Below are 15952 nucleotides of genomic sequence, written 5' to 3'. Positions count from 1 at the left end.
TCCATCTCATTACATTATACAAGCACACAGCACAGCCACACAAAATTACATTCACACTTGGATCACTAATGCTCTACAAGATGGATCAAATTGTTATTTTTGAGCCGTTGTTCCAGTTCGTTCAAGTAGGCTTGAGTGTTTTTTGCTGCTGTTTGATATTTATTATGCTGGGTTATTATTGTCAAGTCACCTGGATCTAAGAGAACATTTGTATTTATTTTTTTTGAGTTGGAAGATCACTCATGAAGAGGTTGAACAGTAAGGGTGAAAGTATTGCACCCAAAGGGACTCCCATGTATAGCCTTTTTGTTCCCAAGATTTGGTTATTTTGGGTTACTCTGTACTATCTTCCTGCTTTAAAGTTGGTTAACCATTTCATGTCTTTGTTGTGAATGTTTGTCCCAATGATCTTTTTTGGATAAAATGTGTTGGGGAACCTTGTCAAAAACCTTGTTTATATATGTGGCTACCATAACTCTTCTTTTTGGTTGAGGTACTTTATTGAATCCTTCCAGCACTTGTTGTATGATGTTTGTGAACAGTGCTAGGAGAGTGTCCTTTCTTGAATCCATATTGGTTGGGGGAGGTAGATATTTGTTTTTTGATTCTTTCTGATATCAGTCTTTCCATTAATTTTCCTTTACATTTTTATTGCTTGCATAAACACCAGTTGAAGTAACTTAGGTTATCTTTTTCAGAAATGTTATGATCCTCATAGATTACCTATTAGAAAATGAAATTCCTCATAATATCTACATTACGCGAGCAGTGAAATTTCATAAGAAAACAACAGAAAATGTATATGATACAATCCGCCTTGTTGTGTGGGCTCAAAAAGGAACTAAAGGTAAGGAATCAGACTCACTTGAAAGTATGTGAGAGTTGGTTTTGTTATTCATGATTTATATGGCCTTGTCTTGTGTTCATTTCATACTAGATAATGTGGGACTAATGAGTATGTGCATGTGATTTTACTAGATGGACATAGAGATAATCGTCTCTGTGCCACCCATCCTCAGAACCAGCGAATTCGCACCTAGGTCTCTTAACCACTTTAGCATGGGTAAAATTTTCGTGCTCAACATCGGCTGCCATATGTACTATGCATCACACTACTTGCATTATAAAATATTAAGTCACTGCTGTATTACTCATTCTCTTTTACTCAGAGTAATAATAAACACAGAAAACATGATCAAATCAGTTGACAGAATCTGGGGGTAACTCATGTACAACTACAAAAAAATATATAATGAAGACACTAACACTGGCATCCTCAAGTACCTACTCATGCCTCACGATGTCTACGTAGGTGTCGTTGTACCGAAGAGGTTAATCTAACACTAAACAACTGCCACTTGTGTGGATGTTTGGGCCCACTTTGTGAATTGGCTTAGGACTTAAAAAAATCCTGAATTCCAGAGTGGGTTTATGTTCGGGGCTTAAACATCATAAGTGCTGGTTGGTGAGTGTTAGGTTAAGATAATTAGGTATGTTTATAATTCTGTTTCTTTTTTCTTTTTAGGAGTGAAGACAGTTGGCAAATTTTCCGTGGCATTAGCAGAATTAGCTGGTCACATTCCAGTATACGGTAAGTACAGTAGAACCTTGGTTCTTGACCACAATTTAATGTAGGAAACTGTTCCAGAACCAATTTTGTTGAGGAAAGAAACAAATTTATTGATGTGCTGGATGCACCTTTATCAGGGTGATGTTTTTCCACAAAACTTTTGATATCTCCCCATTTTTCAATTTTCTCCATTTGGTTGGTCAAGAACTGATATTTTGGTCAACCACTGGAGCAAAAAATTATTATTATTTTTATTTATTTATTTTTATTATTTTTTATTATTATTTCTATTTTTTATTTTTGGTAGAGAACCGATTTATTTGGCTTGCCAGACATGCTAGAGTGGGAAATGGTCCAATCGATGGAGTGGTTGGGAAGTGTGGAGTTCCAGGAAAGAATCGTAGTGGAGAGTTGATGGTGGGAATGTGTCTAGAAAGAGAGTTGATGATAGCAAATACAGTGTTTCGGAAGAAAGTCAAGCATAAGTACACATGGGAGAGGGTGGTGGAGGGAAGGGTGGTAGATAGAGCGCTAATGGATTATGTAGTGGTAAATAGGATTATGATAGGAAGAGTTAAGGATGTACATGTGCTAAGGGGAGAGGGTGGGGGAATATCAGATCATTTTTTGGTGGAAGGTAAGTTGAGAGTGGAGGATAGATGGAGGAAGAGGAAAGGGACAAAAGGTAGGGAGGTTCTTAGAGTGAACTCCTTGAATGAAAAGGAAAAGGAGAAGGAGTACGAAAAGAAGCTGAAGGAGGAGTGGGAGGGAGTAAAGGATAGAGCAGAGATGGGTGTGGAGGAGGAATGGGGATGGTTCAAGGAGGGAGTCTTAAAGTGTGCAAGGATGGTGTGTGGAACAAGAAGGACAGGGGGAAATAGAAGAAAGGGTAGTGAATGGTGGGATGAGGAAACAAAGAAGGTTGTAGAAGAGAAGAAGCGAGCATTCACAGATTGGTTACAAAAGAGGACAGGGGAGTCATATGAGACGTACAAAGAAAAGAAAAGAGAAGTAAAGCAAAAGGTAAAGGAGGCAAAGAGGAGAGCAGATGTGAAATGGGGTAGGAGTATGACAGAAAATTTTGAAAGTAATAAAAAGATGTTTTGGAAAGAAATTAAGAGAGGAAGAGGAGGCGAATCAAGTAGGGAAGAAAAGGTAAAAGGTACAGATGGAGAGTTGATAATGGAAGAGATGGCAGTGAGGGGAAGATGGGCAGAATATTTTAGGGAGTTGCTGAATGTGAAGGAGGATAGGGAAGGAAAGATAGCTGCAGTGGGAAATACGAAGAAAATGAGAGTGATGAGTGAGGAGAATGGAGGAGAAATAAGGAAGGATGAGGTGAAGGCAGTTGTAAAGATGATGAAAGCAGGTAAGGCACCTGGTCTGGATGGATGTCATGCAGAATGTCTGAAAAAGGGAGGTTCAGTGATGGTGGACTGGTTGGTGAGATTATTTAATGTTTGCTGGAGAGAGGGTAGAGTACCGGAGGACTGGAGTAGTGCCTGTATAGTTCCTCTTTACAAGGGAAAAGGGGACAAGTGTGAATGTAGTAATTTCAGAGGGATTAGCCTGTTGAGTGTAGTAGGGAAGGCTTATGGGAGAATCTTAATTGAGAGGATTAGGAGAGGAACAGAAGGAGTAATTGGTGAGGAACAGTGTGGATTTAGGACGGGTAGAGGTTGTGTAGATCAGATCTTTGTGGTAAGACAGATATGTGAGAAAGCTATAGGAAAGGGGAAGGATGTTTTTTGGGCTTTTATGGATCTGGAAAAGGCTTATGATAGGGTAGACAGAAAGGCACTGTGGGAGGTTATGCAGATTTATGGGATAGGAGGAAAGCTTTTGGGAGCCGTCAAGAGTTTTTATGTGAGTAGTAGAGCATGTGTTAGGATTGGAAATGGAGAGAGTGAGTGGTTTGAAGTAAAGGTGGGACTTCGTCAAGGATGCGTTATGTCGCCCTGGCTGTTCAACTTATACATGGATGGGGTGGTGCGAGAGGTGAATGCTAGGGTAGTGAGTCAGGGATTGGAGATGGTTAAAGAAAATGGAGAAAAGTGGGAGGTGAGCCAGCTGTTGTTTGCGGACGACACTGCGCTTGTGGCAGGGTCAGAGGAGGGATTGAGGAAGCTGGTGGCAGAGTTTGGGAGAGTATGTGATAGAAGAAAGCTAAAGATAAATGTGGGTAAAAGTAAGGTGATGAGATGTACAAGGGGTGAAAGTGGCAGTAGACTGGAAGTGAACATTAAGGGAGAGCGACTGGAGGAAGTGGATAGTTTTAGATACTTGGGTGCAAGTGTAGCAGGAAAAGGTGGAGTGAAGGTGGAGGTAGAATGTAGATTGAGAGAAGCGAGTAAATGCCTTGGTGGTTTAAAGAGTGTAATGAGAAATAGACATTTGGGAATGGATGCGAAGAGGAGACTGTATGAAGGAGTGATTGTGCCAACAGCACTGTATGGGGCAGAAACGTGGAACATAAGAGAAGAAGAGAGAAGGAGTTTGAATGTGTTTGAGATGAGGTGTCTGAGAAGTATGGTGGGGGTTACTAGGCTAGATAGAGTGAGAAATGAGGAGGTGAGGAGGAGAACAGGGGTGAAAAAGGATTTGGGAGAGAGGGTTGATGAAAGAATATTAGGATGGTTTGGACACATGGAAAGAATGAGTGAAGAAAGACTAGTAAAAGAGGTATGGAAGGCAGATGTGGAGGGAGTGAACATGAGGGGACGTCCTAGGATGAGGTGGATGGATGGGGTGAAGGGGGCTTTTGGGGAAGAGGGGAATGTCTGTTGAGGAAGGAAGGGAGAGGACGGAAGACAGAGGTGAGTGGAGAATGGTTGTATATGGATGATGTGACTGCATGAGGAGGAATGGGCGGGGGGGTGGGGGGTGGGGTAGTATGTGTGAGTAAATTTTGACGCAGCCCGAAGGGATTTCTCCCCGTCCTCTCCTTATATGCAAAGGGGGACGGAGAGGGGGGGTCGCCGATTAAATGAAGCGGCCTTGCTGTGGATGTACTGTGTCTTGCGACACTGCTTCTGACCCAGGGCGGTGGGCAGGGTTCAGGGATGACCCGTCATCCAGGAGGTGCTCAGATGAGAGGAAGGGTGGGAGGGGTGTGGAGTGTATTTAGGGATGAAATGGGTGGTAGTGTTTTTATGCCTTTCCCTTTGTGGCTACCTCCCTTGGAAGGGGGAAAAAGCCTTGGTATGTGTGTGTGTGTGCCAGACATTCAAGAACCAGGGATCTACTGTGTCTCCTTTATTATGAAACATGAAAGTAGTGTCAGACTGACATGATATGATATGGAGGCCTCAACTCTACCTCTATCCCTCCCTCTCCCCCCCCTCTGTTCTCTCCATCTCTGTCTATCTCTCTCACTCTGTCTCTCTCTCCCTCTCCCCCCTCCCTCCCTTACTCTTTCCCTCTCCTCTCTCTCTCTCCTTTACATTCTCTCCTCTCTCTTTCCCTCTCCTCTCTCTCTTTCTCTCTCCCCCCCCTCTCCTTCTTTCTCGTTCCCCTTCTCTCTCTCTCCCCTTTCTCTCCTTCTCTCTCTCTCCCCTTTCTCTCCTTCTCTCTCCCCTTTCTCTCCTTCTCTCTCTCTCCTCTCCTTTCTCTTGCCCATTCTTTCTCTTTTCCCTTCTTTCTCTCTTCTCTCTCACCTCTTCTCCTCTCTCACTTCTCTTCTCTTTCTCCTCTCTTACCTCTCTCTCTCCTTCTCTTTTTCTCCACTTTCTCTCCTTCTCCTCTCTCTCTCTCTCTCTCTCTCTCTCTCTCTCTCTCTCTCTCTCTCTCTCTCTCTCTCTCTCTCTCTCTTCTTTGTCTCTTCCTTCTCTCTTCCTTCTCTGTCTCTCTCCTTACTCTCCTTTCTCTCTCTCTCTCCTTTCTCTCCCTTCTCTCTCCCCTCTCCTCTCTCCCTTCTCCTCTCTCCCTTCTCCTCTCTCTCTCTCTCTCTCTCTCTCTCTCTCTCTCTCTCTCTCTCTCTCTCTCTCTCTCTCTCTCTCTCTCTCTCTCTCTCTCTCTCTCTCTCTCTCTCATAGCTCCTTAGGCCAGATTTTTTTTTTTTGGGGGGGAAGGTTATGGGCCCACTGACGTTGGAAAACCTGAAATCAAAATGAAATAAAAACAAGTGAAATTCCTATTTTTGTTTTCTGCCAAACTGCTGACTAGCACTAGTATAGTGATCAGAGCGAAAAAAAAAAAAAAACTGTGGGCCTACTGTTTGTACAAAGCATGTAAAGCTTGGTACATACAGTAGCTTGTGTGCTCATCAGCGTGGCCAGTGAGAAGGTATAAATGAAACAAAACTGAAGAAGAAATCTATTTCCTCTGACCTGACAACATGGCCTCCTAAAAGCTTTATATAAATAAATATGAATATATATATCCTATCTGAGAGTTGACACCTTGATGTGGTTGATAGGCTTGAGAATCTTAATGACTACAAAAAATATGTCTATAGAGAGGAAATCTCTGCAGGGTCACCCATATCGAACAGGTTTTGTAAGAAAGATCAGACAAAGAGCAGCTTGCACACAGTCGCAGGACCCACCTCCAACTGGCACATCCCTGATGGCAAACAGGGAAATTCCTCATAGATGGGGCACAGACATAATGACAGCATGGACCATTGGGCACCCTATAGATATATAGGGCTTCACCAAATATAAAAAGGTGATACCAGAGAAATATCTCACCAGAAATCAGTTGGCAAGGAGGTGAGATTATTGCCAGAATGCTTCATAGCAATTATGTTGGATCATCATCACCTAAAGGTCCAACCACATTACCTTGTGTGCTTACGGGCAGTGTGCCACCAAATGTGAGTCAGCACTGTCCAAGCAGATCCAAGTCTTGGACATTAAACAGCATGAAGAAAATGAAGATCTATACTTATAATCTAAGAACTCTCTCAGAAGACCACAGGCTGGAGAGTTTACTGGAAGAACTAGATAACATCAAGTGAGACATCATAGGACTGAGCGAGGTCCGAAGGGTGGAGGAAAAGCTGATACAATTACAAGATGTTCACCACCTGTTCTAGCATAGAGTTAAGGACAAAGAAAGATCTAGTTGAGTAGGATTCTTGATAAATTGAGAAGTGCTGGTAACATAGTTAAGTTCAGTAGTTTATCAGACAGGGTAGCTTGGATTGTGATAAGGCTGTGTAAAAACTACACTAAAGAAATAGTTCAGTTTTATGCACCAACTTCACAGAGTTCAGACAATGAAATTGAGTCCTATGATAATTTAAGTCAGGTAATGGATCAAGAAAAAAATAACTACACATTGGTAATAGGTGACTTTAATGCTAAAGTGGGGAAGAAGATGGGAGATGAGTCATGCATTAGGAAGTTTGGAGTAGGTAAAAAGAAATGACAGAGGTGAGATGTTGGTCAATTTTGCAGAGAACTACAACATGAGGATAATGAACACTTTCTAACAAAAGCGTGTAGGTCGTAAATGGACGTGGAGAAATCCAAATGGAACAACAAAGAACGAAGTAGGCTTTATATTGGGAGATGGGAGCAAGAGCATTAGCAATGTTACGGTCATAAATAGACTCAGCATAGGTAGTGACCATAGGTAGGTTGTACAGCTAAATTCAATATCAGAGCCAAGAGAAATAAGCTAATTTTAAGAAAGAAAATCAGCCTTGCAAAGGTTAAGGATAATAAAAAGAAACTTCAGTTAGAAATTAAAAATAGATTCGAAGCTCTAAGAACTAATGAGGACACCATGGAAGATATTAATTTGAATTTAGTGAATATCAACAGGGAATTGGCAGAGAAAGTAGGAAGTACAAAAAGTATTAGTGAAAACAAATACACCAAAGCTTCAAATGACCTAATTAAAAGAAGAAGGACCATGCAGATTAAAAGCAGGAGAGACGAAATAGAAAAAGTAGAATTAAACAAACTTATCAATAAAAGGCAGAGATCAGAGAAAAGAAAGAGAAACATGGATGAAATAGAGGAAACTACTCAGGCAAAAGTAGTAAAGGGACCTAGCGCAGACATGCTTTAGGATGACAGTAAATGATATGTTTGAAAGATAGAAATGGAGAAATTAAATGCAGAGACAGAATGGTAAAAAGAGTAGAAGAATTATACCAAGAGCTTTACTCATCAAAGACTGTAGTTAAGTCAGTAAATTCATCTGTGGATGTTAGTAATGTACCAGAGATTACAAAGGAAGAAGTAGATTTTGCTCTAAAAAATATGAAACAAGAAAAAGCACCTGGGGAGGACAGCATATCAATAGATCTGTTGAAAGACGCAGGGAAAGAAGTTCATATTAAGTTAGCTCAGTTGTACGCCCGGTGTTTATGTCAAGAAAGCGTTACTGAATCATGGTGCAAGGTATAGACTAAGGTAACAACCTATTCCATGAAAAAGATGAATGGGTGATGGACCGGCAGTAAAGCTGGGAAAGTTTTTATGTGGTTTATGTGAGAGAGACTAAAAGGAGATGCATGTGATAGGAGTGAAAGGGCTGAGAATTTTCTGCCTGATGAGAATTTTATCAAATCCAGTGAGGATATGTTTATATTGAAAATAACTAAAATCATAGATATATAATTGAAAGTTGTACTTCCATAATTTTTCTCTATAAGAATTCAGATAACATTTAAGATATGTTTTTATCTTTCAGAAACCAATACATGGGAAACACTTACAGAAGATGAAGTTGCATCTTTTTTGGCAGGATTCGTTGATGACGTGTACAATCAGTTATATTCATCAGTGAAGGAATTATATGAAAATGTTTGATGACTTGACACTTGCTTATGATGTAATTATTTGTGTATGATAGTGGTAGTGGTGAAAGAATTAGTTTCATACATTGGTATTCCAAAAAAACACCTTTTTTTTTTTTTCTTTTTTTTATGTTTCAAGTGTTAGGAAATATATGTATGCCTTTGTATGTGTGATGATATACATATTTGTTATATTTTTTGTGATGAGACAGGTATATGAAAAATATTTAACATGTATGCATGTGTCTTTTTTCATATCCTTTTATGGACTTAAATTGGGCATTTATTGGGATAAATAGAGAAGCTTTGTGGAGTGTTTTACAAATATATGAAATAGAGCGAGTGTTTTGAAGGCAGTTGAAAGTTTCACAAATAGTCAGTTATGTGCAAGGGTCAGGAAAGGAGGGGGAGGAACTGTGTAACACATTATTTGTTCCCCAGTTTTAAGTGTCATTTCCTGGTTTGTAATATCTCATTATCATAAAAAAAACACAATCTTTTAATCAGAAGTTTGGGTTTATTTTGAAATGTTCATATTTTTCAAGAAAAAAAAATTAAATTATCAATTCATATAATATCCATCTGGGGTATTGGCTGCATGTTATTGTGGGGTTAAAAGCTGCTAAGTAGCATGCAGTTGATATTTTAGGGTCTAAATGGGGTCCCCCTACAGACCAGAGCCACACATCATTTTGTCTGTGGTAGAGGAAAGTCTATTCATAGAGAAATGATGATACTTTATTATACTGCAACTGTTCCTCCGTTATGCTGGCCCCTCACTCTTCTCATGTTACTGTCCTGTACCATTTCTCTAAATATTCTTTTTCTCATTTTTGCAGAACCCTGTGGTGGGGGAAAAGAATACTGCCACCAATTCTTTCCATTTGAGTTGCACAAGGCAACAAAAATGGGATGGGGATAGGGTTAGGCATCCTTCTCCCTGTAGTCCCAAAGGGGACATTTCTAAAAATAATAAAGGTATAGGAGAGTCTGGAAGGAGTTTTCCAACCAGTACTCAAAGGTTTGGGTCTTTTAATGTGCGTGAATTTGGTACAGATGAGAGTAAAAGGGAAGAGATAGGCAGGATGTTTGTGAGAAGAAAGAAGATGAATGTGTTGGCATTGAGTGAAACTAAGTTGAAAGGGAGGGGCGAATTTGAGTTTGGGAGTGTAGTTAGGAGGATCTCGGGAGTGAAGAGAGGATGAGGGAGAGAAGGGGTGGCTATACTAGTAAGTGAAGAGATAGGTAAGCGTGTGGTGGAGTGGAAGGAGGTTTATTCATGATTAATGTCGATGAAAGTGAAACTGGGAAGGGAGGTGTGGGTTTTTGTAAGTGCATATGGGACTGGTAGTGAGAAGAGGGTAGAGGAAAGGGAGTTTTTTTTTTTTTGATAGATTTGAATGAATGCATAGAGGATTTAGGGAGAAATGTCAATGTAGTGGTATTGGGAGTCCTAGTGCTTGGGTAGGAAATGAACCAATAGACAGAGTGGTTGGGAAGTGTGGAGTTCCAGGAAGAAATCATAGTGGAGAGATGATGGTGGAGATGTGTCTAGAAAGTTGATGATAGCAAATACAGTGTTTAAGAAGAAAGTCAAGTATAAGTACACATGAAAGAGGGTGGTGGATGGAAGGGTGGTAGTGTTAATGGACTATATAGTGGTAAACAGGAGAACAGTAGGAAGAATTAAGGATGTACATATTCTAAGGGGAGAGAGAGGGGGAATATCAGATCATTTTCTGGTGGAGGGTAAGTTGAGAATAGAGTATAGGTGGAGAAGGAGGAAAAGGACAGAAGGTACGGAGGTGCTTAAAGTGAACTGCTTAAATGAGAAAGAAAAAGAGGAGTAGAAGAAGAAATTGAGAGAGGAGTGGGAGGGAGTGAAGGATAGTAGAACTAGGAGTGGAGGAGGAATGGGGATGTTTCAAGGAGGAAGTCACAAGGTGTGCAAAGATGGTGTGTGGAACAAGAAGGATGGGAGGAAATAGAAGGAAGGGTAGTGAGTGGTGGGATGAGGAAGCAAAGAAAGTTGTAGAAGAGAATTGAGCATTCACAGATTGATTACAAAATAGGACAAGAGAATCATATGAGAGGTACAAAGAAAAGAGAAGTAAAGCATAAGATAAAGGAGGCAAAGAGGACAGCAAATGTGAAATAGAGTAAGAGTATGACAAAATTTTGAAAGTAATAAAAAGATGTTTTAGAAAGAAATTAAGAGAGGAAGAGGAGGTGAATGAAATAGAGAAGAAAAAGTAAAATGTGCAGATGGAGAGATGATAATGGAAGAGAAGGCAGTTAGAGGAAGATGGGCAGGGTATTTTAGGGAGTTGCTAAATGTGAAGGATGATAAGGAGGGAAAGGTAGTTGCAGTGGGAAGTGCTAAGGAAATTACCTTGAATGAGGAAAGTGGAGGAGAAATAAGGAAAGATGAAGTGAAGGCAGTTGTTAAGATCAGAGCAGGTAAGGCACCTGGGTTGGATGGATGTCATGCAGAATGTCTAAAAAAAGGAGGTACATTGATGGTGGACTGGCTGGTGAATGTTGAGATGATCAAGGTTATATGATGTTAACATTTTGTGTGTGTATATGTCAACCAGTTGTTGCCTCGATTTTCATGAAATGGAAAACAAACAGCCCAACAGTGGCTGATAATGATCCTCATAACCTCCCACAGATCTCTCTTGGGAGAAACCTGGGACTGTTGTTTATGTTGTATCTGTGTGGAACTGTTTCTATATCGCCAACTCAAAGTGGTAGGAAGCGGAGAGCAGTTGGTGGTAGTCAGCTCTCCATGTGTGAAAAAATGTAAGAAATACATTTTGAAATTTGTAAAGAAAGGTCTTGGACCCAGTCCAGAGACCGAGTGCCAGCCCTTCAGGACTGCATCTCCTGAAGATGAGGAGGTTGATGGATTTTTAATTTCATTTTCCAGGACCACTATATGTAGGTACAGGTCATTGGTCTTTGTGTGTGTATGTGTGTATTTTTATCATTGTTGGCCTTCTTGTCTTGAGAGACAGTGGTTTGTTCAGTGTTTATTACTGTTTAGTGGAGCAGCGTCTCCTGTGGCTGAATAGCCCAATTCTAGAATGACAGTCCTCGCCACACAGATTACAGGAGTAGCCTGGCGCTGGAGGTGCCTGAGTGCTGCAGGTGTTCTACTGTCTCTCATACTTTTCTTGCAAAGTCATCTGTTGCCTCGCCTCTTCTCACTGAGTTTGATGTCTCCCCAGACTGTAGTCCTCCATGCACCGTGGTTGTCTGCTTAGGCCTCCCAGTTGGTGGGATTAATGTCTTATAGCTTCATATTGCACAGGCAGACATTCTTGAAGCAAGAGTGGGACAACCACTGTGTCTGGTGCCCTCAGTGATCTGGCTATAGCTCACTGTCTTTTTGTGTGTATGTATATATATGTATATATATATATATATATAAAAATATATATAAGTAATAAGAAAATGGAAAGAAATTAAGAGAGGAAGAGGAGGCGAATCAAGTAGAGAAGAAAAGGTAAAAGGTGCAGGTGGAGAGATGATAATGGAAGAGAAGGCAGTGTGAGGAAGATGGGCAGAGTATTTTAGGGAGTTGCTAAATGTGAAGGAGGATAGGTAGGGAAAGAAAGTTTCAGTGGGAAGTGCTAAGAAATTGACCATGATGAGTGAGGAAAATGGAGGAGAAATAAGGAAAGATGAAGTGAAGGCAGCCATTAAGATGATGAGAGCAGGTAAGGCACCTAGGTTGGTTGGATGCCATACAGAATATCTGAAAAAAGGAGGTACAGTGATGGTGGACTGGCTAGTGAGGTTATTTAATATTTGCTTAAGAGAGGGTAGAGTGCCAGAGGACTGGAGGAGTGCCTGTATAGTTCTACTTTACAAGGGAAAAAGGGACAAGTGTAAGTGTAGTTTCAGAGGGATCAGCTTGTTAAGTGTAGTTGGGAAGGCTTATGGGAGGATCTTGATTGAGAGGATTAGGAGAGGAACAGAGGAAGTAATTGGTGAGGAACAGTGTGGGTTTAGGGCAGGTAGGGGATGCATAGATCAGATTTTTGTGGTAAGCCAGGTATGTGAGAAAGCTTTAGGAAAAGGTAAGGATGTATTTTGAGCCTTTATGGATCTGGAAAAGGCTTATGACGGTAGACAGGAAGGCACTGTGGGAAGTATTGCAGATATATGGAATAAGAGGAAAGCTGTTGAGAGCAGTCAAGAGTTTTTACAAGAGTAGTAGAGTTGGTGTTAGGATTAGAAATGGAGAGAGTGAGTGGTTTGAGGTAAAGGTGGGACTTGATCAGGGATGCGTTATGTCGTCCTGACTGTTCAATCTATACATGGATGGGGTGGTGCAAGAGGTAAATGCAAAGGTAGTGGGTCAAGGATTGGAGATGATTAAAGAAAATGGAGAAAAGTGGGAGATAAGCCAGTTGTTGTTTGCAGATGACACTGCATTTGTGGCAGGATCAGAGGAGGGATTGAGGAAGTTAGTGAAAGAGTTTGGGAAGGTGTGCAAAAGAGGGAAGTTGAAGATAAATGTTGGTAACAGTAAGGTGATGAGATGTGCAATGGGAGAAAGTGGTACAAAACTGGAAGTGAGTATTAAGGGAGAGAGACTGGAGGAAGTGGATAGTTTTAGATACTTGGGTGCAAATGTGGTGGGAAAGGGAGGAGTGGGGGTGGAGGTAGAAGGTAGATCGAGAGAAGCGAGTAAATGCCTTTAGGTATTAAAAAGTGTAATGAGAAATAGACATTTGGGAATGGATGCTAAAAGGAGACTGTATGAAAGAGTGATTGTGCCAACAGGACTGTACATGGCCGAAACATGGAAAATAAGAGAGGAAGAGTTTGAATGTGTTTGAGATGAGGTGCCTGTGTGATAGGGGGTTGAGGAAAGAGTATTGGGATGGTTTGGACACTTGGAAAGAATGAGTGAAGAAAGACTAGTAAAAGAGGTGTGGAAGGTGTGAACATGAGTGGTTGACTAAGGATGAGATAGAAGAATGGTGTAAAAGGGGCTTTGGGAAAGAGGGTAAAGCCTGTTGAGGAAGGACAAGAGAGGACAGAAATTAGGAGTGAATGGAGAATGGCTATATATGGATGATGCTGTGATGCATGAGGTGGAGTGGGTGTGGGATGGGGGGTGAGGTAGTATGTATGAGAAATAAATTGATACAGCCTGAAGGGATTTCTCTCCATCTTCTCCTTTTCTGCATGAGGGGATGGAAAGGGGGGTTGCCAAGTAATGAAGCAGCCTTGCTGTGGATGTGCTTTTGTCTTCTGACACTACTTCTGACCCAGTGCAGTGGAAAAGATGCAGGGATGACCCGTTATCCAGGATATACCAAGATAAGAGGGAGGGAAGATTTTAGAGGGGAGTGGAGTATGTAGGGGATGGAATGGGTGGGAGAGGTTTCTATGCCTTTGTTTTTTGGCTACCTCCCTTATAAGGGGGAAAAAGCCTTTGGTATATGTATATATATATGTATATATATATATATACAAATACCAGTATATATATACACAAAGACATGTCACCAGACAAGCATATCAACAAAATAGTCGGAGAAACCTTCAATTTACTAAAATCAATGAAAGTGGCTTTTGATTACTAGGGTGAGGAAATGGTAAAGAAAATATTAATCACACTGATAAGACCAAGATTGGAGTATGCTGCGACATTATGGACACCCAGTACTAATAAGAATATAAAGAAATTAGAAAGAATGCAAAGAGCAACAACAAAGATGGCACCAACACTCTCCAAATTGACATACAAACAATGATTGTCCAATTTGGAACTACCAACCCTGGAATAAAGAAGAGAAAGAGGAGATCTACTGACCATTTACAGAATTGTGAAAGGGATGGAAGTCCTAGATAGAGATGATTTATTAAAATTGGAGAAGAGAAAAAAAAAAAAGAGGACATGAAAAGAAACTCAAAAAGGATAGTTATAGAAGAGATATGAAAAAAGAATAGCTTCCCATGCAGAATGATGGATATCTGGAATAAATTGGATGAGGCAGTGTGTACAAATAGTATACAAGAATTTGAGAACAAACTTGATGCTGAAAGATATAAAGACTGGTCACTACAACCATAGCTCCCTTACTGTATAATACAATTAGGTAATATATATATATATATAATATATATATATATATACATTTACTATCTGAGTTATGACCTAGATTGGTTCCGACCAACCAGTCATAAGTCGGATTGGTCGTAAGTCGGATCCCATTAAAATGGCCGACACGAAGGTTATACTCTGGGATACATGATATCAATCTGTTGCGTTTTTAAGTAACTTTTTCTACTGAATACTATTATATACAAGCTGTTTACTGTTTATCAATTATATGCCTTTTATTTTAATTTTTATAATTTTTCTTAGTATATGATATGAAAACTTACAATATGAATAATGCCATTGTTAGACATAGATACGATACAGGCCACAATGCTGACTGGAATATTACTAAGATTATCAAATATGAAAACCATACTATGAAACGTAGATGTTTTGAATCTGCTTTTATATCTCTCATTGATAATATAAATCAAAACAATGTATTTTTTACAATAAATAAACCTTTAGCAATTTTAAAAACAAAGTAACGAGCAATTTACGCAAACTGTGTTTACACCAGTTTCATGTTCGTTTCTCCCTGTAAGCTCGGGTTATATAAGGAGTCAGATGTTTGTCCACTGTGTTCACATCCATAACAACGTCGAGACTGTACAAATTCAAATCAGGCTTAATGACCATCTTATGAATCGATTGCCTTATAAAAAAAAAAAAAAAAAAAAATCAGTGTTATTTCTGAAGAAGCCCTGCTGGGCGAAGCGTTAGATACATTGAATCCCATACTCTGCAGTTGGCTTCTCTCCTACAATTGTATACAGAATTGTTTTCAGTTGTTTAGTTGTTAATATGATATGGTAGGTTAAAGAAAGAGAATACTTATTATAAAATACTCTTATTAGTAAACTCATAATAGGCATCTGCTAGGGGTGGTCTTAAATATGTAAATATCCTTCATCCTTAATTAATTTATCAAACTCTTCCACAAATGGCTTAGCTGCATGCGCATCACTGCTAGCAGCCTCACCTTTCGACAACACGTGGTGAACCTGGTAATGCTCTCGAAAGCGACGAAACCACCCAGTACTCGCTATGAATTCATGTGAAGCGTATTCTTCACCTGCACATTCTTTCAACATGCGAAATTAACTTGTAGCCTTACTTTGCACTGTTTACAACATCTGTTTCACATTTCTTTGCCTATTATCTTCCAACCACGTGTATAGCAACTTTTCCATCTCTGCCATAAATGTTGTGCGCAATGCCAGGCTGCTACAACTATCTTAAGCGCTGTGCTGCCAGACATATACAGTAAACTCATAATAGACATCTGCTAGACGTGGTCGTAAGTACGGGTGGTCATAACTCGCATGTGTCGTAACTCGGATAGTGACTATACATATATATATATATATATATAGTGGCCAAATTACCCATGGGTTCCTGCGAGTTCATGAATCACCCCTAACCTAAACATACCCCACCTAACTTTAACCCTAACCAAAATATATATTTTTAAATGAAACAGTTATCCAAGTACCTGGAG

General features: G+C 40.1%; 1 protein-coding gene across 1 annotated transcript in view; it reads left to right on the top strand.

Moving 5' to 3' along the window:
* LOC143029250 (GDP-D-glucose phosphorylase 1) overlaps positions 1–15388 on the top strand; it is a 34655-nt gene extending 19267 nt beyond the window's left edge. Inside the window, exons 7-9 of the mRNA XM_076191939.1 lie at positions 699–847; positions 1526–1591; positions 8219–15388. Coding sequence (XP_076048054.1) covers positions 699–847; positions 1526–1591; positions 8219–8337 — 334 coding nt within the window. The 3' untranslated portion in view covers positions 8338–15388. The remainder of the gene's footprint in view (positions 1–698; positions 848–1525; positions 1592–8218) is intronic.
* Positions 15389–15952: the final 564 nt, after the last annotated feature.

This window comes from Oratosquilla oratoria, chromosome 10, assembly GCF_046742065.1.
Source record: "Oratosquilla oratoria isolate Oo_2021 chromosome 10, ASM4674206v1, whole genome shotgun sequence".
NCBI classification, from domain to species: Eukaryota; Metazoa; Arthropoda; class Malacostraca; order Stomatopoda; family Squillidae; genus Oratosquilla; species Oratosquilla oratoria.
Note: the sequence above shows the minus strand (reverse complement) of the source record. Positions and strands in the feature narration are given on the sequence as shown.